The sequence below is a fragment of the Podarcis bocagei genome (genome assembly GCF_964188305.1).
Source record: "Podarcis bocagei genome assembly, chromosome: 16".
NCBI classification, from domain to species: domain Eukaryota; kingdom Metazoa; phylum Chordata; class Lepidosauria; order Squamata; family Lacertidae; genus Podarcis; species Podarcis bocagei.
The window spans coordinates 26,619,246-26,645,137 of record NC_138142.1 but is presented as its reverse complement, the minus strand read 5'-3'; the positions used below and the strand labels follow the sequence as shown (position 1 = coordinate 26,645,137).

The 25,892-nt window shown below is 45.7% G+C and overlaps 1 protein-coding gene across 15 annotated transcripts in view; it reads left to right on the top strand.

The window, feature by feature from the left end:
* Window positions 1-349: 349 nt before the first annotated feature.
* The window catches only part of BCAN (brevican), a gene marked incomplete at its 5' end in the record, with an annotated part of 47,525 nt that continues 21,982 nt past the window's right edge, over window positions 350-25,892 (top strand). For 4 of the 15 annotated variants that reach the window (XM_081175526.1, XM_081175530.1, XM_081175528.1 and 1 more), the window contains 5 exons: window positions 15,955-16,048; window positions 19,424-19,513; window positions 19,821-20,213; window positions 22,022-22,196; window positions 25,587-25,714. In XM_081175526.1, the coding sequence (XP_081031652.1) occupies window positions 15,955-16,048; window positions 19,424-19,513; window positions 19,821-20,213; window positions 22,022-22,196; window positions 25,587-25,714 (880 nt within the window). The other 11 variants (XM_081175524.1, XM_081175532.1, XM_081175531.1 and 8 more) reach the window with 11 other exon arrangements.

Genomic DNA, 25,892 nt, shown 5'->3' with positions numbered 1-25,892 from the left:
ATCATCATCATCATCATCTGCACACATCTCCATCTGGGCAAGCTATAGAAGCATCATCTCACTTCAAGAACACATTTCAACCAGGGGGAAAGAGCTCAAGAAGGGCAGGGAGCAGAGACAATGAGGGGTGTTGTCGTTGGTGGGGGCCAGACAGGTCTGAAGGGCCGGATTCTCCCCCCCCCAAAAAAAATGTCCCAGGCCTGCGCTAGACAAACGTCAAGTGCATAAAGGAACAACCTTAACTTTTTCGGGGGCGGGATGCGAGAAATGTCGGGGGGGGGGGAGCCAAGCCACGCCCACACTGGGATCCCAGGTGGGCGGGAGGGGGCTCCCGCAGATGATCCCCACGCAGCTGTAAACCGGACATCTTCCCAAAGTGTATAGACCCACGCTTAAGGTTGAACGTGCAGCCCGATCCCTGTGCGTGCTTCACCAGAAGCAAGCCTGGCTTACTTCCAGGTAAGCGTGCGTGCGTGTAGAAGAGATTGCCGCTTTAGTCTCGGCGGTGTTTGCTCATTAAAAAAATCATAGAATCGCAGTTGAAAGGGACCCCGGGGGCCATCTAGTCTAACCCCCTGCAATGCAGGAATCCTGCCCACAGCCGTCCCTAGGTGGGCTCGAACTACCAACCTTCGGGTTAGCATTGCGCCACGAGAGACCCGTGTGCCACAAAGACTTGTGACACAGTTTTTTGGGGCGGTGGATTGGGCGCTTCCTTCTTCTACCTGCCCTCGCCATCAGAGGCATCAGAGGTGTAGGTTTGGATCCTGACGGTCACACCCCCCCCCCCTTCAGAGGAACGAAATTTTAAAAATTGGCTTTTTACAGGGTATTGGTCCCAGATGGACGGGGTATAAATGATGATGATGATGATGATAATTTCTATTAAACGGCTATAAGGGTGCATTGGGTTGCGCGCACACACACACACACGCCCAGCCTTGTCTTTGGAGCTCCTCGCGGGCACAGCGGATGGTGAATTGGGCTGGCATCTGCCTCAACCTCGTGCTTCCTTTTCCTTTAAGTGGGAGGGGAAGAGGGCGCGAGCGGAGGATTCCCCTCTCTTCCTTCTGCATCAGGGCGACAGAGTGTGTGTCCTGCTCTTTCGTCCTGGCCGCCGCCGGGCTCCTTTCCTCCCTGCCTCTTCTTTTGGAATAAGCTGCTGCAGTTCCCAGCCCTGCATTGCTGCCCCACTGCAACACTCGCTCCGAGAGCTGGGAAGGAAAAGTTCTCTCTCCTCCATCCACCGGAGCCTCTATAGCGCAGGCAAGAAGCCGGGCATTTATTTCATTTTGCAACGTTTGTTTTATTCTAGTTCAAACTACAGATTCCTTCTTTTTTCTTTCTTTCTCCAGTAAAACTGGTGAGTAATGAAAGTAATATTTTAAAAAAAATAATATTAAGTTATTTGCAATTTGATCCCCCCCCCCCATGCAACATTAGCAGGTTTGGGGAGGGGGTCTTCCCCAAAGCTGGTGGGGGCAGCATGTGGGGCAGGGGGCTTCCCCCACCAGTGAAAGGCTCTTTCAAATGACATAGGGGTTCCTTATCTCAGAAACAACTCCCCCCTTTAATCAACCCCTCTACAATCTTTATTTTAAAGGTTGTATAGTGTACATTTGTCACAACCAAAATATAGGACTGCAGGATTTAGCATAAAAATCAGTTGTGTGTCTTAATTTTATAGTAAAGGTTGGGGGAAGTTGGTGGGGTGCAGGGTTTGCCAACGCTGAGACAAACTGATGCAGTGAAAGAAAAAAAAAACCCCTCAAACTTCTGTGACTGCAGTTCTGGCTTGTTTGCAGATCATTCATTTTCCAGAAGGGCATAACCTTGATTTGGGTGGATTATTGCACTGCCTTAAAACAGCAGCGTGGAAGTCTTTACAGTCAGTCAGTTTATCTCTCAGGGCTCAGGGCTCCATTGGTCCTCTTTTCTCCCCCATTTCCAAATCCGAATCCCTGCCTGAAACACAGGAAGGATTTGAGTGCTCCCCTAGGTATTAATTGGCTGGCTGGATCAGGCAAAGGGCCCATCAACCCAGTATCTTGTTTCCAGCAGTGCCAAGCAAGAAGCTTCTTCTGGAAACCGTCCCAATCAGGGCAGGAAAGTGTTGGTCCTTCCCTGTCCTTGTCTGAGGCATCTGGTGGGTACTCAAAGTTATACTGCTCTTAACATGGAGGTTCTACATTGCTATCCTGTGCTTCATTTTCTCTCACTAAAACTGGTGGGTTTTTAAAGTTTCTGTTGCCAAGTGTAGCTGAACTTTGGCCCTTTGTGTATTAAGCTTCTATGGCTGCATTTTAAGGCCACCATGTGAAATTAATATTTCAAACTAAACTAGCCAAACTAAATAGATTTTAATACAAATTCCACCTCCCGAACCCTGGACTCCCCAATCCAGAATAGTCTATGTTGGAAAAATTAAGTTAGGATGTTGCTAGTGAGTCTTATTATTATTATTTATACGTTTATCCCACATTTTGTACAAGGAGCTCCGTGCTTAGTCCATCTGCTGAGCACTCATTTTATCTTCACAACAATCCTGTGAGGCAGGCTACACTGTGCCCAGGGTCACTCTGTGAGATTTCTGGCAGGGTAGAGGTTTGAACCAAGATCAGCTGTATTCTTGGAAGCAAAGCCACTATGTTCAATGGGGTTTAGTCCCTAGTGTGTTTGTAACAGCTGCTTCTGTATATGACACACTTCATGAGTTGTTGTTGTTGTTGTTTAGTCATTTAGTCGTGTCCGACTCTTTGTGATCCCATGGACCAGAGCACGCCAGGCACTTCTGTCTTCCACTGCCTCCCGCAATTTGGTCAAACTCATGCTGGTAGCTTTGAGAACACTGTCCAACTACCTCGTCCTCTGTTGTCCCCTTCTCCTTGTACCCTCCATCTTTCCCAACATCAGGGTCTTTTCCAGGGAGTCTTCTCTTCTCATGAGGTAGCCAAAGTATTGGAGCTTCAGCTTCAGGATCTGTCCTTCCAGTGAGCACTCAGGGCTGATTTCCTTAAGAATGGATAGGTTTGATCTTCTTGCAGTCCATGGGACTCTCAGGAGTCTCCTCCAGCACCATAATTCATCCATCAATTCTTTGGCGATCAGCCTTCTTTATGGTCCAGCTCTCACTTCCAAACATCACTACTGGGAAAACCATAGCTTTAACTATATGGACCTTTGTTGGCAAGGTGATGTCTCTTCATGAGTTACTTTTCTCTAACCCCTCCCTCTCAAAATTAGATTTAAGCTCTAGAGTTTACTCATAAGTCAACTCTTGCAGGTCACCTAGTGATGACTAAGCACAGTTTAATTGGCACGTCACCTGTGGAATGACAGACGCCACGTTCACACTGTACATTTAAAGCACTAAATAAGGTAAAGGTAAAGGACCTTCGGATGGTTAAGTCCAGTCAAAGGCAACTATGGGATGCGGTGCTCATCTCACCAAGGGAGCCAGCATTTGTCCACAGTCAGCTTTCCGGGTCATGTGGCCAGCATGACTAAACCGCTTCTGGCACAACGGAAGCACCGTGACAGAAGCCAGAGCTCAAGGAAACATTGTTTACCTTCCCACTGCAGTGGTACCTATTCATCTACTTGCTTTTGAACTGCTAGGTTGGCAGAAGCTGGGACGGAGCAAAGGGAGCTCACCCTATCATGCGGATTCGAACCGCCGACCTTCCGATCGGCAAGCACAAGAGCAGGGGTCAGCAAACTTTTTCAGCAAGGAGCCGATCCACTGTCCCTCAGACCTTGTGGGGGGCCAGACTATATTTTGGAGGGGGGGAAGGAACGAATTCCTATGCCCCACAAATAACCCAGAGATGCATTTTAAATAAAAGCACACATTCTACTCATATAAAAACACGCTGATTCATGGACCGTCCATGGGCCGGATTTAGAAGGCAATTGGGCTGGATCTGGCCCCCGGGTCTTAGTTTGCTTACCCATGCCCAAGAGGCTCAGTGGTTTAGACCAGTGTTTCCCAACCACTGTTCCGTGGCACACTAGTGTGCCGCGAGATGTTGCCTGGTGTGCCGCGAGATGTTGCCTGGAGGGAGGCGGGCGAGTCGGGCGGCGAGAGGCGGGGCGGCGAGGAGAGGCCGCCCAGCGCGGGGCTCTCGCCGTCTGCCTGCCTGGCTGCCTGCAAGCTCGGCGGGCAGCGCCTCCGTCCGCAGCGCCCGCCTCGCGGCTCTCATTCCCTGCCCCTGCCAAAGCTCACCCAGCCAAGCCGCGCTCTCCTTCCTGCCTCGCTTTGCTGCCTCCTCCCCCCCACCCCCAAAGCTTGGAGGTTCCCCGGCAAGGGGGAGGGAAAAAAATTGAAACTTACACTTTCGTGCGTCCCTCCCAGCGTGAGGCTGCGCGCTGACGTCACGGGGCTGTAATGGTGGTGTGCCTTGAGATTTTTTTCATCAAACAAGTGTGCCTTTGCCCAAAAAAGGTTGGGAAACACTGGTTTAGACCACAGTGCCCCCCCCGTCCCATTTAAAGCGCTATGACATGACATCACTTTAAACATTCATGGCTTCCCCCAAATAATTCTGGGAGCAGTAGTTTGTTGAGGGTTCTGAGAGCTGTTAGGGGACCCCCTATTCCCCTCCCAGATCTACAATTGCCAGGGTGATTTTAAGGATCAGTCCTTCCCATCTGTCAGGGGTTCTTTAGCTATGATTCCTGTATTGCAGGGGGTTGGGCTAGATGACCCTTGGGATCCCTTCCTTTTTTAGAAAAGTTTTCAGTTTTAGAATTACACCATTTCCCATTCTTGTACAGTAGTTCTTTTTGACTTCCCACCCAGCATTCCATGACAATTCCTTTTACATCTTGTTTAGCTGCATATCCATTAATTCCTTCACCTTACTTTCCACACTCTCATATCTTTTATGTTGTCAACTGTTGGTCACAAAGTATCTCCTACTTGGAATTTATATTTGAGGTCATTTTTTTGTAAATATTCCCCTAGATACTCCCACTCACACCTCGTCTGTTTGTCATCTTGATTTCTTATTTTAGATGTGATGCTGGCAAGCTCTGCATATTCAATTATTTTATTTAGCCATTGTTCTTTCCCTGGGGGTCTATCTTTGTTCCCAATATCTTACATTTACTATCCTCGCAGCTGCTGTTGCATATAGAAATAGATTGTGGCCTTTCTTTGGTAACTTATTCCCAAGTATGCCTAGAAGGAATGCTTCCGGTTTATTGGGGAATGTGAATTAAAAGATTTTTTTTAGCTCGTTGTACACCATCTCCCCAAATTCCTTTGCCCGTTTACATTTTCATCATAAATGAATAAATGTACCCTCTACTTCCAGACATTTCCAGCATAATTTTGAGCCTCTTTTATACATTTTAGCCAGTTTGACCGGTGTCAAATGCCATCTATATTGCATTTTTTTTGCATATTTCCTCTTATTTGATAACATGCAGAGAAGTTCATTGTTAAATTCCATAATTTTTCCCACTCAGAAATTTCAACATTATGCCCAATATCAATAGCCCATTTTATCATTGCCTCCTTTATCAGTTCGTCTTTGGTCTCCCATTCTAGCAATAGTTTATATCTTTTAGAGATTAATTTTTTGTTAGACCCCCAAAATCACTTTTTCAAATTCTGATCCTTGTTGTACATATCCTCTCTCTTTATCTTTTTTTGAATATCTCCTTTGTTTGGAAGTATTGAAACAAGTCAGGGACCAATCTTTGGGATCCTTTCCAATCCTACAGTTTTATGATTCTATAAAATAAGGCACCACTAACAAAGATGGTGGTTAACATGGCCACAAAGCAGAACACGAAACAGGTGTCCACACTATGTTCCCTGCTTCTTTGAAAACTTTATTTAGCACCTCTGTCATGTGCAGAGGCCGCTGGGCAGTCTACCTTTGAATACTAGCTCCGATTTGTGGTGAGCAGAATAGAACAGAGGAGGAAAAGGGTGTCACCTTCATACTGATTCTGGGGTGCCAGGGAGAATATTGCTGGGATGCGGCTCCACAGGAGCTGCAGCTGATGGGAGTTATAGTCTGAAACATCTGGAGGGCACCAGGTGGGGAAAGGCTGGGGTGAAAAGGAGTGCCACAGTGGTCCATGTCTCCCCCTCCCCACTGTTCGCAAGAGGGGCGGAGCCTAAGAGAACAAAGGTGGGGCCTGATGGACTAGAGGGCGGAGTCTTGCATCGCCATTTATCCCACCCCCCTTAACTCTTTCCTGTGCATCTCCAGTGTAGGAATTCTGTTCCATTTCCCAATGTGTTTTTAGAACATAGAATTATTCTTGTACCCTCTGGATGGAAAGAGCTGTCCGCTTCTCCGGTTCTCATTTTTCCAATCTTCAATTCAGTTCTTTACGTTTCCACAGCAACTTACAATTGTTGCTATTTTTTGCTATTATAATCCTCATGAAAATTCCTCAGCTTTTGAATCTTTCCTAATAGAAATATTTTTGTATGCAGTTTTGACTAATGCACGCATCATTGCTGGCAGCTTCTCTGAACTGAATGCGTTTTTGTGTGTGACTTTCACAAATGTATTAGGGGAAAGTGTGGTTTAAAATTAATGCACATAATTTTTGTAAACACTGCTTGGTTGGGAAACTCTCTCATGAAATTCAGATAAGTGCAGACTTTGGAGGATGCCTGAGTGTCAGTTCACAGGGGGTTACTGGGTGGTGGTGGTTGTTTTTATTTTTATTATGTATTTTGTGGTTTTATATTTAGATTTTATTCTGTGAACTGCCCTGAGACATCCAGATAAAGGGCGGTACATCAATCAATCAGTAATTCTCAGTTTTTTTCAGCAAGTGTGACTATGATAGATCCATCTTGAAATGCAAACTGTATTTTAAATGTATTGTTTTATTCATTTATTATGATATTTATATCCCACGTTTCCTCCAAGAAGCTCAATGTGGCATACATAGTTCTCCCCCCTCCATTTTATTCTCACAACAACCCTGCAAGGTAGGTCAGGGTGACTGGCCCAAGGTCACCCAGTGAGCTTCATGACCAAGTGGAGACTAGAACTCTGGTCTCCTGGGTTCTAGTCCATACTCTAACCACTACACCATACTGGCTCCATATGTCTAACTCTGTCCTGGTGCCCACCTCTCTCTCACTGGCTCTCCCCACATAGAAAGTGAGTGGGCCAATGGGAGAAGAAAGGGCTGGAATGGGGGCAGAGATGGCTGGGGCTGCCCCCTGCCTTATTTCTGGCCTCTTGACCTCAGATTTATCCTGAAGACCCTGAGAAGGAAATGAACTCTGTAGGTTCAGCGTATCAGGCCCTTCTACATCCTTCTGTTGCTGTTGAATTGTCACCTGTAGGGTGGGGCATCAGTTTTCCAGGGTCCGCTAGCTGCTGACCTCTACCTCTCTGATGTGTTGGGCGTATCCATGTTGCCAGGTTTTGCTGTGCTTTTCACATCAGCATCATGTGCAGACACTAAAAGGAGGCGATGTTGCCAATCCCTACACATCAAATGTAAAGACAAAGGGAAAATCTGATCCATTATTTCCTGATCAGTTGGCAGCCCTCCTTATTGGCACTAGATGGGTCAGGCTTACTCTCTCTCTCTCTCTCTCTCTCTCTCTCTCTCACTCTGGGGCTGGGTGGCTCTCTGGGGAAGAGCCATAACTCAGTGGCTGAAGATCGCAGGTTCAGTCCCTGATGATATCTCTGGGTAGGGCTGGGAAGGACTCCTGCCTGTAATACTGAAGCGCTGCTGCCAGTCAGTGTTGGCAATACTGAGCTGGATGGGCCACTGGTCAGACACAGTATACGGCATTTCCCTTCCTCTAAGAAGAGCCCTGCTGGATCAAGCTGAGGGTCCAACTAGTCCAGCATCCTGTTCTCATATTGGCCAACCAGATGCCTGTGGGAACCCTCCAAGCAGGATCTGAGCACAAGAGGCCTCTTCCCTCCTCTGGTTTCCAGCAACTGGTATTCAGAAGCATTTACTGCCTCCAGCCATGGAGGCAGAGCAAAGCCACCATGGCTCAAAGCCATGGATAGTCTTCTCTGTGAATTTATTCTATCCTTTAAAGTCATCCAACATGGCGGCCATCCCTGCCTGCTGTGGGAGGGAGTTCCATAGTTTAACCATGCGCTGCATGAAGGACTTTCTTTTCTGTGTCCTGAATCTTCCAGCATTCAGCTTCATTGGATGCCCGCGAGTTCTAGTGTTATCAGAGAGGGAGAATAATGTTTCTCCATCCACTTTCTCTGCACCATGCATGATTTTATAAAAGTATAACGTTACCTCCTACTTGCCTGCTCTCTAAACTAGAAAAGCCCCAGTAAGTTTTTGAGGAAGTTACTCCTAGCGGCAAAGGAGGGGCAGGGGAGAGGGGGCCCATTTTGAGATGCCAGCTGGTGGCATGGAAATTGGCATTCAGGGGACCGAGCGCAATTTAACAAAGAGTTTGCTTTTCACACCAACCAGCCTTCAGGGAGCCAGCTTTTGGCCAGACTCTCTTCCTCTTCCATCGCTGGGACATTTCAAGCCTCAGAAGCTTTGGAACAAGCCAAACAAATCCTCTGGGTGGGGGTTGGGAACAGTGCTGGATTAAACCCTGTGTGGAGGCCCCCAGGCACTCGAAATATCTGAGCTCAAATCCAAATGAAAAAGAAATAGTCCAAGTTTCCAGTCCTTAAGGCTGTGAAGATGGCTTTGAAAGTATTTGAGCACTGTTTGATGCAATCTCAAAAGCTGGGCACCTTGTGGATTGAAACGCCTTGTTTTTCAGGTGAAGATGCTGCAGCAGGAAGTTCTGGAGGAGAGGAGTCCTAAGCCCCCTCTGAACTGTCCGCACGTCATTTAAGTCCTTTGGGACTTGCATTTGGTGATACTGCAAAGGCAGAAACAGCTGCAGGAGGAGGCAGGATGTGTCCCTGGGGAGAGACACAAAGGCAGGACAAGAGCAGGGCATTTATAAATGGCCTAGAGATGGCCTTAGAGCTCAGCGGCAGATGATGCGCTTTGCCACTTTCATTCCCTAGCATCTCTAGGTTGTGTTTGGAATGTACCCTGCCTGAAATCCTGAACAGCCGCTGCCAGTCAGTGCTGACAATACTGGGCTAGATGGTCTTGTGATCTGACTACAGTTGTCTTCTCAAATATATAGTCTCCTATTAACGTTTGCCAAGGCTGTAATGTTTTATTAGTAGTCAGTTCTGGTCTAGGTGGAACAATGGTATGACTCAGTAGAAAGCCGCTTCCAGTTTGAATCAGCAATTTACCCAGAACCATGTGGACTAGAACCTTGATTTATTTTGAGTAAGCTGAGTAGTAGAATACCTGCTTGCATGCAGAATGTCCCAGGCTCAGTCCCTGGCATCTGTAAGGAGGTTCTGTTTATTTATCATGGAGCAGAAGTGCATTCACACAACTTTGGGTTTCAATAGCCCTTTCCCCCTGTCATTCAAAACATCTGGAGGTCACCAGGTTGGGGAAGGCCAATGTATTTTTCCAACAAAAGTAAACCACAATCAAGGAGTGAAAACGCCTTTTATCTGTTCTCAGCCCCTGTTATTCAGAAATTGAATGCCTTCAGACACAGAGGTTTTGTTTGCTTATCATGCAAAATAGTCACTGATAGACTTCTCCTCTGTTTGTCTAATCTCTATCTAAAGGCATCCAAGATAGTGGCCATGATTGGCCATCCAGTGGCCATGAGTTCCATAAGTTGTACTGTGCACACAAGCCTTTTCTTTCGAATGTCTTGCTACATGCTCGAATACATGCACGCAGAAAACGAGTGTCAGGCCTTCTCTTCTGTTTTTCAACTGTGTGCCTCCTTCAAGAGGTAGCACCCAAGCTTACAACACATTACCATTTATTCTGCCATGTGGGTAGACTGGGCCAAATTAGCTGTTCTCAGGGAAGTATGTGGCTGTGCCAGCAGGTTGTTGAGACCTCTGGTCCTGGTTGGCTTCCTCTGAGGCTTCAAAAGACCCTGGGCAACTGTCCAGATTTGCTTGGTCATCAGTCTAGACCAGTCTATATCTATTGCAGGAAGGTTGTGTAAATGAGCACCCTCCAGCCCCGGGAATGTATTCTTTGCTTAATACTGCCTTCGCCAGCCTGGTGCCCTCCAGATGTTTTTGACTCTGTCGCCCATCAGCTCTGACCACTGGCCAAACTGAAGGGGCAGATGGAGTCCAGACGACCTCTAGAGCAGAGACTCCCCAACCTTCCCTCCCATGGACCACTTGAAAAAGGCTGAGGGTTTCTTGGCAGACCGCTCAGATTCTTCCATGTGCTGTAGCAATTGTCAATGTGCTGTGCTAGATACTTTATGATTTTTAATTGTGTTTCTATTGTTTAATTTATTTCTTACAGATGGTGCTACAATTTGCATTACATAGAATTCAGATTGTAAGACAATAAAATACAATACAAGAAATAAAAGAAGCGATACAAATATAATTAAAATCACTATGAATAGTTAATTTTGATGGATGGTCCACCTTCCCTCTTCAGTCGCATAAGAAGAGCTTGCTGGATCAGACCAATGACACATCTAGGCCAGCATCCTGTTCTCACTGTGGCCTGTCAGATGCCCTCATGGGAAACCTGTAAGCAGGATCCAAGCAGAAGAGCCCTCTCCCCTCCTATGGCTTCCAGCCACTGATATTCAGAAGCATTACTGTCTTCGACCATGAAGGCAGAACACAGACAGTGGCTAGTAGCCATCCATAGCCTTCCCCGTCATAAATTGGTCCTATCCTCTTTTAAAGCCACACTACCTCATGTGGGAGTGAGTTACATAGTTTAATTATGTGCTGTGTGAAGAAGGACTTTCTCTGATGTTAACTCCTTGTTCTAAAGATAAGTTTTCCGTAAGAAAAAAAATTATAATAATTTATTATTTATACCCCACCCATCTGGCTGGGTTTCCCCAGCCACTCTGGGCGGCTTCCAACAAAATATTAAAATGGTAAAATATGTTTGTTTGTTTTGTTTTTAAAAGGACTTTCTCAGAAATCGACGGAAGACTGAGAGCTGCCTGAATGAAGCTTGCCCACTAGTGGTGGCCCACAGACCCCACTCTGAGACCTCCTGATCTAGAGGCAACCAGGTTGAGGGCGGGGTTTGGCTTTCATAAGCAGGAAGAAGGGCAGGAGGACAGTGATTCACAACAGGAGCAAGGTGGCTGGGGGCAAGTGGGGAGGAGAGAGAGACAGACAGACAGAGAAGAGACAGCAAAGTGGCTTCAGAGCAGCTAGAAGCATCTTCTGTCCAGCATCTGGAACCTTCCTCTTTTGCCAGGATGCAGTCCAAAAAACCACATGCCCGTCTTCTGCCTGCAGACACAAAGAGATGGCCCACATCCGCCCTTTTATGCTGCTGCCAATTTCTCTTTCCTGCTGCCATAACATTTCCTGGGCATTTGGGTGCTTATCTCCCTCTCTCAATACCAACCACCCCGCGGTTCCTTAGAGCCGGCCCAGGAACATTCTCTCTGCCCCTTGCCAAAGTCAAAGATTTATAGGTTCAGCTGCTTTGTTGTCAAGCTTGAGCGCTGAAAACTAAGTGGGCACCTTGGTGTGTTTGTGTGTTCACGAGGCAACACCCTCCATCCATTGTTGATTCCACAAGGCAGCTCCCTCCTCCCCTGTTGATATTTTCCAACCTGCCAACTTCTGGAGTCATGTGTGTGTGAGAGAGAACTGCAGCTGTGATGATGGGAAGTCTTTTCATTCCGATTAGTTAGACCACTTAATAGAAATGTTTAAACAGGTCAATTGTAAAGAAAAGCCCAGGGTGCAGCCAAGAATGCCAACCAAAACCTTGCCATCTGAACTTCTTCCTTGAGTTTTTTATTACCTGGTCTGCTTTCCAAAGTGGAATCAGCAGTGGTGTAGAAACTTGCTGATACGTACTATGAGTATAGGTATCCATCATAGAATTGTAAAGTTGGGACCCCAAAAGTCATCTAGTCCAACCTACTGCAAAGAAGGAGTCACAAATAAAGAATCCATCCAACCTCTGTTTAAAAATCTCCAATGAAGGAGAGAGTCCACAACCTTCCAGGGTAGTCTATTCCATTGTCAAACAGAGGGAGTTCTTCCTATTTTTCAGTTGGAATCTTCTTTCTTGTTATTTGAATGCATTGCTTTGGGTCCTTCCCTTGGAACAGCCAGAAACAACCTTTTTCTGTCTTCCATGAGACAGCTGTTCAGATATTTGAAGATGGCTATCATCACCTCAGTCTTCTCTTCTCCAACCTAAATATCCCCAAGTCCCTCAATTGTTCCTCATAAGGCTTGGTTTCCAGACCCTTCCTTGATCATCTTGCTTGTCCTCCTCTGCACACCTTGCAGCTTGTCAATATTCTTCTTAAACTGTGGTGCCCAGAACTGGAAATAGGAGTCCACATAGGGTCTGACCAAGGCAGAAAAGAGTGGTACTATTGCTCCCATTGATCTGAACACTAGACTTCTCTTGATGCAGCCTAGAATTCTATTAGCTTTTTTGCAGGGGGTGGGGGGAGGCTAAGATCTGAGGATGTTGTGCAAAGCTCTGAGGATGAACGGTGTTCATTTTTGGCCACATCCACACCACATGTTTAAATAACTATCATGCTACTTTGAACAGTCATGTTTTCCCCCCAAAGAATTCTGGGAAGTGTAGTTTGCTAAGGTGCTGAGAGTTGTTAGGAGGCCCTTATTCCACTCCCAGAGCTACAATTTCCAAAGTAGTTTAGCAATCCTTCTTCACAGGGAAGTCTGGGAATTGTAGTGCTCTGAGTGGAATAGGGGCTCTCCTAACAACTCTCAGTGCCCATAATAAACTACAGCTCCCAGACAACTTTGGGAGAAGCTTAAAGTGGTATTGTAGTGCTTTAAACATATGGCCCTATGCTCCTTCAGGTCATTTTTGCCTCGTCCCATATCTCTGATTTCCATATCAGCATATAAAACGCTGCAGAATCTTTGTGTACTTTGTGGAATCGTACACATGACAGCATCAACAACTAGTGAGTTCTCTTTCTGCAGATAAAATATACGAACACAGGGGGTGGGGGCTCAGATAGTGTTCTTTAAGTGTGCAGGTGAAAATATTCGAAGCATGCTCCTGCATTCACCTCTGAAATAGTTGGAAAGATGCCTGAGTGCACCTGTGATTCGGCCCCTGCTGCATGAGTGGCAGGGCAGGGAATGCTCCCTCAGGAAGGTGAGGGCTTTCCATCATCATAGCTTGTGTGGATGATGCTTCTTCTTGGACATTTGCCAGGGCTTGGACACAAGGCTGCTGACTCATTCTGCAGCTGCAGAACGCTACTTCTGTGAGCCTTAACACGGACGGACAGCCTCCTCTCTTTCTCTGTATGGCCACAGGGCACCTTTGTGAGCTAAGCTAAGCCTGCATTTGCATCATACATTTAAAGCACCAGGATGCCGCTTTAAACAGTCACGGCTCGCCTCAAAGTATTCTGGGAGCTGTGGTTTGTTTAGGGTGCTGAGGAGGCTCCTATTCCCCCTCACATGGATAGTTTCTGGTGCGGTTTAACAATCAATCCCTCTTCCCAGGGAACTCTGGAAACTGTAGCTCTGTGAAGGGAAGAGGGTGTCCTAACAGAACCCTTAACAAACTACAGCTCCCAGGATTCTTTGGGGGCTATTTAAAGTGGTATGGTACTGCTTGAAATGTATAATGCACATGGGGGCTATTTCTCTCTGCTTGGCCTTCCTTATAGGGCTGTTGTGTAGATAAAGGGTGTGCGGATAAAGGATGAAAATGGGGATACTTGATTTAAATGTATCTTGGGTAAAAATGAGAATTTTGTGCTAAGAGATTCTGTCTTCTACTGGTCAGCTAAAAGGAAGCTCAAGCCATAGACCAATAACTGTTTCACGAGTATGAATTCAGAACTGATCAGCTGATGGAGCTGGCTGGACTGTGCTGCGCCACTGAAACGATAGGTACAGAATGATTTAAGGGGGGTATAGGGGGTCTCCTTACGAGCTCTCATGACCCATAACCAACTACACTTCCCAAAATTATTTGGGGTAGCCTTGACTGTTTAAAATGGTATCATAGTGCCTTAAAAGGATAGTGTGAATGTGGCAAGGGGCGATGAGTCTGAATGGGGAGGAAATAGGACGTCTGTTTCATACGCATGCATGGCTGTGCGCACATGCACACTTTCCCAAGGAGGCAAAAATGTGGTCCTTAAGGTATGTGAGGAAGGGGAAGCTGGGGACACCTCCGTGGGATCATTTCGAGGTGGTGGGGAGAGTGTGGATCATAAAATGGTGGCAACTAAGTGGGAATTCCAGCACAAGGCAGGCAGCAGCAGAGGTGGCAATGGTGACTTTGGCGAGAGAACAGGAATGCAGATATCTTCAGACCAGTCCCTGTCTCACAAGTCTCTCCTACCTCACAAGGATGCTGTAGAGATAAAACAGGACTGTCCTTTTGTATGCCAGTCAGAAGTCCTTAGAGGAGCTTGGCACACACATGCCATTAAATTAGTGCAGATGATAAATAAACTGGAATCTTGGACATGGGGGCTTAGGAAAGGGGTGGGGAACCTCAGGCCTAGGGAAAGAATGTGGCCCCCTGAGCCTCTCTTTCCGGCCCTCAGAACACTCTCCAGCCCACAAACTTCACTGCCCCTGCTTCACACCCTCCTTGAGTGTTTCATCCTGGCTGGGATGTGTCCTTCAACCCTGAAAATGCCTCTTGCTTCCCTAGATGAAGAACAAGTGTGAGCATGTGAAGAAATTAGCCTCCTGTAGAAAGGTAACATGTTTGCCTCTGGCCCCACCCATTACTGGCATGTGGCCCCCAGAAGGCTGTCCAGAAGGGAATGCGGCTCTCAGGCTGAAAAAGATTCTCAACTCCTGGCTTAGGATAACCATAGATCTACACGGTACTAATATGCGTGGTAACAGTGCTTTCTTGTGGCTCTGAATAAAAGCTACTTAAATGAAGTTTTTGAAAACCGGAGCAGGGAAGCTGAAGTTCCTCAGGCTCACATGGAGCTACTCTCTGCTCACCTGGGGCACTAGTTGAAGATCCCATCCCACCCCACAAAATGAGAATTTACCTCTTTCACTGAAGCTGCTTTAAATTTCTCCACACCTGAGAAATTTGTTCCTAGATCTGCTGAGAATCGAGAGAATGGATCAGAGTGAAAATTAAGTAGCTTGCAATTGAGTGGGCTGGCTTTAATCTTGCAAACTCAGCCTGTGGGCAACTTAATTACAGCTAATGTGGGAGAGAAAGCTTCAGTCAGGCCAAATTTCGTCCAAGTTTTTAAAAGGGCTGCTTCCCAAAATGTCATCATCTGATTTTCTCTTCAGTTTCTGGAGCTTTCTCCTGGAGATTCTGAAATTAACTGGTCTCTTTTTCTTCTTCTCCTCAAAGAACTAGGAATTCTCATTTGATATATACCGTGTGTGTGTGTGTGTGTGTGTGTGTGTGTGTGTGTGTGTGTGTGTATATATATATATATATATATATATATATATATATATATATATATATAAAAGAATCTCCTTAGTTTAGAGAAAAGGTGAATTAGAGATGACATGACAGAAGCTTATACAATAATGCATGACATTTAGAAAGCAGATGTTGAAAAGTTTTTCGCCCTCTCTCATCATGACACTAGAGGAGGTGGTCTGTTAGATATTTTGAGGCCTAGTCATATATTTCCATTAGTTTTTAATAAAAAATTAGGTCTTGCACCAGAGTAAAATGTATCTGTCTAAGGCTTGCACAAGAGATAAAAAGAGGTCTTGCACAAATCCTTTGTATTACTCTTATTCTTATCATCATCATCATCATCATGGTAAAAGCCCAATGTGATTACAATCTCTGAGGTAATCCCTCACATGTACTCTTTAGAATATAGTTTGTTGAAACTGGGAGGTGCCTTCTACAAACAGCAACTGAAATAGGCCACTTCTATCATTTGGGCCGCTGGAAAAACCCCAAATGACGTATGTTATGCTCAGCTCAGTTGGGGAGCGAACAGAAGTAGGTGTGAGACTTCCAAATTGCCACACATATGACAACCCTCCAATCCCAGGTTATTTTTCTCTATTATTATTTTTTTGCAGCAAATGTACAAGGAAAGAAAGAACAGAACACGACCCTGCATTTTGATGATGCCAGTGTTGTACAGGTGTTGAAAAAAACTTATGTACATGAGCAGCACCGACTCCTTAATAAGTTCCTGCCTAAATGGAATCACTCACAGAAAGCACAAGTTAAGATACATGTCTGTCGTGAGGCGGAATGAGGCTCCTGCCTCAGGCGGCAGATGCTGAGGTCACAGGAAGTGGAGGAAGCTGTGTGTGTGGCCCATGGCCTACCCAATGCCCCTTAAGCTAGCCTGCTCCCCTCAGGTGCCATGGAGGATGCTGCCCAGGAGCTAGCACCCAAGTAAGATTCAACTGCCAGCCTGGCAGGCTGTCGTACATGGAATGGGAGGGAAGGCGCCATATTGTCATTCACCTCAGGCGGCAAAATGTTTCGGGCCAGCCCTAGATACAGCTCTTGCCTCATACACTCTGGTTCCTGTGGGATGATTCTGCCTGTGCTGTTGTCAGATAACCTTCCCTATTTGTACTTCATTTCCACCATGGGATTCAGAGAAAGAAAGAGAAATAGCACAGGAAAACACAGCGCCACAAAGTCAAACATGGCGGGGAGTACAACATTAACTGCCTGAGAACCTGCTAAGATTTATTCTCTGGAGGAAAAAAGAGACTGGTGAGGGCATTCTTTTCTGAATGCCCCTGGCACAAAAAGACCACCCTTGCCATAGCCTTTTTTCTTTTTCTCCTTCCAAATAATAACTCTTTAACAAGGCAGAAGGGAAGAAAAGAATCTTTGGCCAGTCTCCGACATTCAAACAGGGAATGAGGGAAGGACATGGGGCCTGAATGGAATCTTAAAAGACCTCGTCCCTGTGACTAATCGGAGGGAAGGAGACCTCGTTTTTCTCACACTGTGGGCCTGGGTGGCGGTGGTGGCAGCCCAAACGGAGCCAGTGAAGCTTTGCTAAAGAGACGTATGATTAAAAAGCTCTCAGGAACCACAGAGCATAAAAGTTGGCCACTCTTAATTTCGGGGCTTCCTCAGAATTTCCAGCTGAAATTCAATTTGCTGAGCTCTGCAGAGGATGTCTAGTTCTCAGGGTGTTGACCTGAAGTTGTAGCGTTTTAACTTTCTCCTCAGAGCCCCCAATGTAGACTTGGAGCAGAGCCCCCAATGTGGGGCCATTTTGCTGCGTACAACAATATGGTGGCCATTGCATGTGCAGAAGCTAATTGGGGTAGCAGTTGACTCTTAGGCCAAATTCACATCATACATTTAAATCAGCATGAAGCAGTCATGACTTCATTTAAAGGATTCTGGGAGCTGCAGTCTGTTAAGGGTGCTGAGAGTTGTTAAGAGACCCTATTCCTCTCACAGAACTACAATTTCCAGAGTTTCCTGTGAAAGGTGATTGATTGTTAATGCACATGGGGAATTGTAGCTCTGGGAGGGAAATCGAGGTCTCCTAACAACTCTCAGCCCCCTTAAAAAGCTACAGCTCCCAGAATCCTTTGGATGAAGCCATGACTGCTTCATGGTGATTTAAATGTATGGTGTGAATGTGCCCTATGTTTACTCAAAGTAAGTTCCATTGAATTCGGTGGATCATGTGCTTGGGAAAATGAGGTTGGGTTGCAGCCTCGGTGAATTAATCATATGAACTTTTGACCACTTAATCAATTGATTTAGATCTGGAATCAATTTGTCTATGAGAAATAAATGTTATCAAGGAAAAAAGCATACTTTGTTCTTAATGATCTATGAGTTTGTTGCACACAGAGAAATGGAGGCCTCCTCTACGATGCTACTTTCCAGCTGCAATTTATACAAGTACTTGTATTAAAAATAAAGAATACATAGACTAATTGTCTAGGCCATATTTTGTTGGACTCGAATTCCCATAATTCCTGACCATTGGCTAAGCTGGCTGAGGAAGATGGGAGTTGTGGTCCAGCAACATCTGGAGGGCACCAAGTTGGCTGATTTAAGTGAAATTGGGCCCTGGGCTGAGCTAAAAACATCCAGAACCTAAATCGGAAGCCTCACCCCAAATTGGCCTGCCTCAGACCGTCTGTCTTCTGTAACTTTGGGATGAAACAGTCTTTGCAAAAATGCCAAGGCGGGTGGTGCTACGAGCTGTGCCAAGGTCGCTTAGAAATAAATTATAGGAGATACTGTTCAATGAAGCAAGTGAAACAAGGCCCGTCATGCAGAAACACTTCAGACAGTACTGACGAAAGGTCATGGTACTTGTAATGAAGAGTCTGCCCTTCAGAAGAATCTGGCCTAGACAATGGTGGGGGTGGAGAATGTGCCAGCGAAATGTCTTTTGCTGGCTGACATTTTCCCTGATAGCAGTTGATTCGCAAGTGCAACTTCAATTACCTATTGGCAGCCACTGCTCTGTGCCAAGGGAAAGCTTGGCTACAGCTCCAAGGATGTTGGTTCCACTTACTGGGCACCATGTGATGCCAAAGAGCAGCTTTTGCCAACCCGGTGCCCTCCCAAAGTTTTGGACTACATTTAGACTCATATCGCTGGGGAATGGGTATTTTAAGGCCACATTTGCACCATACATTTAAAGTTCTATCTTGCCACTTTAAAGAGTCATGGCTCCCCACAAATAATTCTGGTTATGGCTGTAGCTTATTGGTAGAGCATCTATCTTGTATGCAGAAAGTCCCAGGTTCAATCCCTGGCAACTCCAGGTGGAGCTGGAACAGGGTCCATGCCTGAAGCCCTGGAGAACATGACAATACTGAGCAAGATGGGCCTTTTATCAGTGTAAGGCAGCTTCCTTTGTGCTATTACAGGAGCTGCAGTTTGTTAGGAGCCCCACTAATCCCCTCACAATAAAGAGGTTTAACAGTCAATCCCTCCACCTAGGGAACTCCAGGACTGTGATCAGGTATAGCAGAGTGTTTGGCTAGGACCTGGGAGACCAGGGTTCAAATCCTCACTTGTCCATGAAGCTCACTGGGTGATCCTTGAGTGCCTCAAAGCCTAACCTGTCTCACAGGGCATTAAATGAGGGGAGGGGGTGATAATGTATGCTTGAGCTACTTTGACAAAAAAAGTAGGATATAAATACAGTGAATAAATAAAATAATAAATACTGTATTCCGTTAGGATAAATGGCCTCTTTGTGTTAAACTAACCAAGTTTATCCTCCAGTTCACTTCTTTAGGATTAAATCTTTCTTTTTTTGGAAAAATCGTCTATGGAAAAACAGCCCAACAAAGACATTTCTTAATTTTTGTTTCTTTCAGGTACTTGGAAGAATGCTGGAGCTGGCATTTGTCTTGGATTTTCTTCTGCCTACTTTTTAAATACTTTTTATATTTCCCCCTCTCCCTGACAGAAACCATAATGGCGTATATCCTGCTGGTATTCTCTACCTTTGCCCAGGCTGTTTTCACGAATGCATTCAGCTTCTCCAGGGAAAGCACAGGTAACTGGGAACTTGGGGCTAGTCTACAGCAGCAGGCAGAACTGAATCTACTGGTAAAACTCTGGGAGATTTCCAGTAGATTGACAAGACTTTCTAAGGCCCCCTCTGACTGGACATTTAAAGCAGTATCACACCACTTTAAACACTCCTGGCTTCTCCCAGAGAATCATGGGAACTGCAGTTTGTTACCGGGGTGTAGAAAATGATGCAGTCCAGGACTGAGGCCATGGGCTGTTATTCCTAAATCTGCCCTGTGCCAAATCTGAACTTCTCATGTTACATGCACTTTCTTGCTTCTCCCTTCCAGATGACCTCAAAGCTCTGCGGGTCTCCATTGCCAAATACCCACCAGTCCGAGCTGTTCTTTCCGGCAGCCTCACCATCCCCTGCCACGTTACCTACTTGCATCCACTGCCCACTTCCGGGACTTCAGGCCGCAGGGCTGTCCAAGGGGCACCCCGTGTGAAATGGACCTTCATCACAGAGGGCAGAGAAGCAGAGATCCTGGTTGCTCGGGGCCTGAAGGTGAAGGTGAGCGAAGCCTACCGCGACAGAGTCTCCCTGCCCTTTTATCCAGACTCACCAACAGATGCCACCTTGGTCCTGAGCGAACTGCGGTCCAACGACTCCGGGGTGTACCGCTGCGATGTCCAGCATGGGATCGAGGATGGGCATGACCTGCTGCAGGTGAAGGTCAAAGGTAACGTTGCACTCTGACAGAGTGTCTTGCTGAAAGGGTTTGCTGTGTTTATTGCAGATTCAAGTCCCATAGCACTAGGCCTGATCTCAGGAAACACCCATTCTAATTGCAGAGGTTGGGGGGGGGGATATAAGGCCACTCAGCCACACTTTTGCTTGTCCTGTGCCAGAAAGCACAGGTCTGTGTGGGTTGTTTTATGTTTTCTAGGCATGAGTCTGGTTGTTTTTCTACTGGTTCTGTTGCTTTCATTGGAAAAACTTGCACTTTAGCACTGAATTGAAGAAAACGTCAGTCTGCAGAAAACCCAATTGGCGTTTACTTATTTCAGCAGTAAAACCACGTTTTCCCAGAGGAAAGCAGCAGGAGAAGCAGAAGTCTGGATGAGCCCTAAGTTTTATTCAGTTTCAGAACTAAGACAAAAAATAAAGCCATTTTGCATTCAGAACTGAAAAACATCAGTCCCGCTGCCCACCCAGCACTCTCCCCCACTTGGGATTCCTAGCAACTGCCTCCAACCATGAAGGCTGAGAATATCCATGGGCATAGGCGCCGACTCCATGGGGCTTGAGGGGGCCCGAGCCCCCTCAAAAATTCGTTTGGGGGGGCTCCGCCCCCCCAATAATCTCCGGCGCCCCTCCAGCAGAGCGCCATCGCCGCCCCTCCCCCAGCCCAAAATGCACAGGGTCGGGCTGCATGCCTCCTGCCCTCCCTCCCGAGCAAAAGCTCCACCCAATTTCCTTCGGAGCTGATTAATAGGCGCAGCACGCTCTCCCCTATTCGCTCACGAGGAGGCGGCACCACTTTATTTGCATATTCATGAGCTTATTTATTATTCATGCGCTTTCCCGAGCCCCCCCAATATTTTTTATAAGTCCGCGTCCCTGTCCATGGGCGTAACCAAGGGGGGACAGGGGGGCAGCTGCCTCCCCCACATCAAGTAGAAATACTTAAGTATCTGACCAATCTTGTCGGCTCTGCCCCCCCAACAAAAGTCTTGCCCCCCCCCCCACAAAAATCCTGGCTACACCCATGAGAATAGCCATCATGGCTAGTAGCCATTGATAGCCTTATTTAGTTTAGAGAAGTAGTGAGTAAGAAGCAACATGACAGAAATTTATAAAATTATGCATAGTTTGGGGAAAGTGGGTAGAGAAAGGTTTTTCTCCCTCTGCCATAACACTAAAACTCGTCAACATTCAATGAAACTGAATGTTGAAAGATTCAGGACATAGAAAAGAAAGTACTTCTTCATGCAGCACATAGTTAAACTACATAAATCATTCCCACAGGATGCAGTGATGGCCACTGATTCAGATGACTTAAAAAGATTAGACAAATTCATGGAGGAGCAGGCTATTGATGGCTGCTAGCAACAATGGTTACGGTCTGCCTCCCACAGGCATCTGGTTGGCCACTGTGAGAACAGAATGCTGGACCAGATGGACCCTATGCCTGATCTTCTTCTGTATTCAAATACATACTGCCCTGAATATGAAGATTCCACTCAACCTTTATGATCACTAACAGCCGCCGACGGACCACTCTTCATGAACTTATCTAATCGTTTATAAAGCTAGATCTTCATTGCTGGCAAAACACCCAGCAGAATTGGATTGATTAAAGGCCCCCCTTGGATGCACACAAGCTGATTCAACAGCTTCATCCAAAGAATCCTAGGACTGTTGTTTACCCTCCACAGAGCTCCAATTCCCAGCACCCTTAGCAAACTACAGTTCCCAGGATTATTGGAGGAAAGCTATGCACTTTCAGTTTACTCTAAATGACTGATGTCTTCTCCCATCTTCTAGGAGTTGTGTTCCTTTACCGGGAAGGCTCTGCCCGCTATGCTTACACCTTTGCCAAGGCCCAGGAGGCCTGTACCAGAATAGAAGCTGAGATCGCCACACCGGAGCAGTTGTATGCTGCCTATCTCAGTGGTTACGAGCAGTGTGATGCAGGCTGGATCGCCGACCAAACCGTCAGGTAGCTGGGACTTGGAAGCTCAGTCAGTTAGTGGCATGGGGTGGAAAATGTTCTGTGACGCATAGAAATTTATTTATTATTTATTTATGCATTTATACCCTACCTTTTTCTCCAAGGAGCTCAAAGTGGTGTACATAGTGCTCCTGCTCCTCTTCCTCATTTAATCCCTATAGGAACCCTGCAGGGTAGGTTAGGTTGAGAGGCAGTGATTGGCCCAAGGTCACCCAGTGAGCTTCATGGCCAAATGGGGATCCAAACCCTGGTCTTCCAGGTCCTAGTCTGACACTTAACCACCACACTGGCTCTCTTTGTTAAATTTTAAAGTGTGAATTAGTGACATAATGAATGGATAGAATATCAGGCAAACTGGCCACTTTCTTTCTTTGTTTTAACATTCCTCTTTATATTTAAAATTATTTTTCAAGTACATATATAGAATAATTACAGTTCAAAGAGCCAGGCTTTTATATATCGAGTTTTTCTTTTCTTGTAGAATTGGTATAGAATGAAGGCACCTGTGGTAATAATCATTATACAATTAAGTTTAGAATGATAAATCATAGTTTACAAATTATGTTATATGCTCCCAATAATGGATATGCATTGACTGAATCAAATTATAGAATTTTAGAGTAGGAAGGGACCATGAGGGTCATCTAGTGTCCAACCACCTGAAAAGCAGGAATCTCTTTTTTGCCGAATGTGGTGCTCGAACCCACAACCCTGAGATTAAGACCTTCACATTATAATTCCAAGAGAGAATAAATGGAGTTCATTCTCCTGCAAACTTGTTATTTTTATGCCTACCTTCTCTTCCTCGGATCAAATTTGTTAATTTAATCATGGTAGCCGTCTTCCAAATTTTAGAAAGCTAAACATCAATAGAAGCAGCTATTGGAAGATTACCATTCTGGCTGCTGTGAACAAATGAATTATCATTTCAAGGTCTTCCTCTAGTATTTTTCTTAATCAACTTTTTATCCACAAATTTAAAAGATTATTTAAAAAGTTAGATATGATAATTAAAAAGTAAGATATGATAAAGAAATATAATAATAAAACCATCAACTCACATTAAGGATACAGTAACCACCAGTACATCTATTTCAAATTAAAAATATAAATTAATATAAGGACTCCGCATGTCTAAGTAGGTATCCATACAAAATTGTCTATATGAAACATGTTCAAATGTAGTGCAGTCCTCCTGTTAAAAGGTTATCTCGAGCAGCAAATGATAGAAAGATGCCAGAGACCTTGTATGTATGCATGCATATACATATGCATATGCATATACATATACATATACATATACATATACATATACATATACATATACATATACATATACATACCGTACATGGATTGGAAATCTGGAAATAGAATGTTTCTGTTATTTGAGAATATCTTCTGCTCTGCAACCTATAGAGCAGCCTCCCCCAACCTGGTGCTCTCCAGATGTATCCGGTAATCAGGGGTAGACTGCCCTGGAACAATCAGGCCCTACATGCAGCTCTCATGGCTCATCATTATTGAGAGACCAGTCCGCCACATATTTGCCTAATCCTTAATTTAGTAACCCCCTTCCTCCATTATCACTTATTTTTATTATCAAAGGAAGGCCAGCATGATGGATTCCCAACTCCAGATGGCAGATTCCACACTCATGCACTGTAATTTGTGATGCACAAAAATGGATACACATACTGTACCATTTCTTTGTGCAATGGGAAAAGAGTACTGGGAAATGCCTGTCTTCAGAGGAACTTCATCTGCAGTCTTTCCCAACCTGGTTTCCCTCCAGAAGTTTCAGACTACAACTCCCATTAGCCATTTTGGAATGCAAATCCCATCAGCCCCAGGCTGAATGGCCATGCTACCTGGGAGTGGTTGGAGCTGTAGTCTAAAGCACCTGGAGGATACCAGGCTCACAAAGGCTGCATTAGAGGTTAGGCAGGTGGCGTCGCTTTTAGGTGGTGGAAACCTTTCCAGGATAGGGAGGGCTTGGCCTCTTTTGGAACTGGGTGTTTGATGCAGTGCTAATGAGAAAATGTGACTCTCAAGCCATCTTTTAAGAACTGGTTGTTTTTATTAGCTTTGAAATTTAGGAATGGTGACATTTTTATGGAGCTATAAAAGCCCAAGATTTATGCTGCCTCCAGGATCAGAGGCACAGCGTCTCTCTCTGCATAGCAGTTGCGGGGGAATAGAGCCAGAAGGTGGCCATTGTGCTTATGATGTACTGCTTGTGAACAGGAGGTTGGACTACCTGGGCCTTTGGCCTGATCCAGCAGCCAGGCTCTTTCAGTATTGACTAAGGGCTACACACATTATGAAACCAGCACTGACATTGTGGAATATCCCTCCCACTTTTTCTGTAGGCATTGCATAAGTGAAATTCAAACTCCCTGCAGCTCTGTTTGAAATGGGGTCAGTGGAAACTATTCATTTTGAAAAGAAATAATTTATTAGGAAGAACCTGTTCAAAACCTCACATTCCCAGTGGGCTCACTGGGACCACAAGGGGGCATGCAGTCCAACTGGAGAACCCGCCACCCCATCACTTTTCTTTTCCACATGTTACCTGGTAGTAATGGGGTGGGGGTGGCTCATGGGAGAGCTGCTTTGAGGAGCCATGGGAAGTTTAAGATCGTGGTGCCCCTGGATGCTAATGGCCTTTCTTGGGAAATAAAGAACCACGAGAAGCCAGATGTCCTATGGTTCCTGGTTCCCTTCATGAAATTGTGCATGTCCATTCTAATGGAAACTTTGACCAGGGGTAATCTTAGGAAGTGTCCTAGGGGCTCATATCCTCCCCACCTTTCTAAAAAGCTAAACCTTTTTTTTTTTTTTTTAAGTGCTTTACATCGCTTATAGAGCAGCAAGGCATACCGTAAAGCTCAGCACTAAGGAGACCCCACCCACCTACCACCTTAATTTCCCAGAGGTGTATATAAATATAAGTTAGCATATGCCATTATTAATGCAAAGTTGAATGGTATGCTCTCAGCAACTGCAGTTAATGCTTAAATGTGTCATACTTAATGGCATCACCAGGGCTGTTCCCTGTGACATTCCCTAGGCCTCAGGTTTGGGCCATAGCCATCCTGCCTGAGTGGTGCCTTCCTATTTAGCCATTGGCTCCTTCTAAGCCCTGGAATTACAAGCTGTGGGGATATCTCTACTGACCCTTCTGACTCTTGAGGAGTCTCTGAACCAGTCCTCAGAGTCTGATGACAGAGGGGTCCCCTTGAGGGGCCCCAGTGACAGCAGCTGTATGTGGAACATTCCAGTGAGTAGTTCCATCTCTTTCCCCAATCTGCCATTGGTGGAGGGCTCTGATTTGTCCTAGTCTGGGGCTATGATACTGAACACTGTTCTTATCTTCAGGTACCCCATACAGACCCCTCGTGAAGCCTGTTACGGAGACATGGATGGGTTTCCAGGTGTCCGTAACTATGGGGTAGTGGACCCAGAAGACATGTATGATGTCTATTGCTACGCTGAAGAACTGTATGGTGAGTTAGATTGACAAAATATCCTTGCCCTTTGAAATCAGAGTCTTCATGTTGCCCTTTGCTGTGGGATGTATAGAGTAGCTAACTATTGCATTGCCTGCTGAACTTGTGATCCATTCCATCAAATACAGCCCATCAACCGGACACTTACTCATTCATGTCGGTGTTTTATACCCCA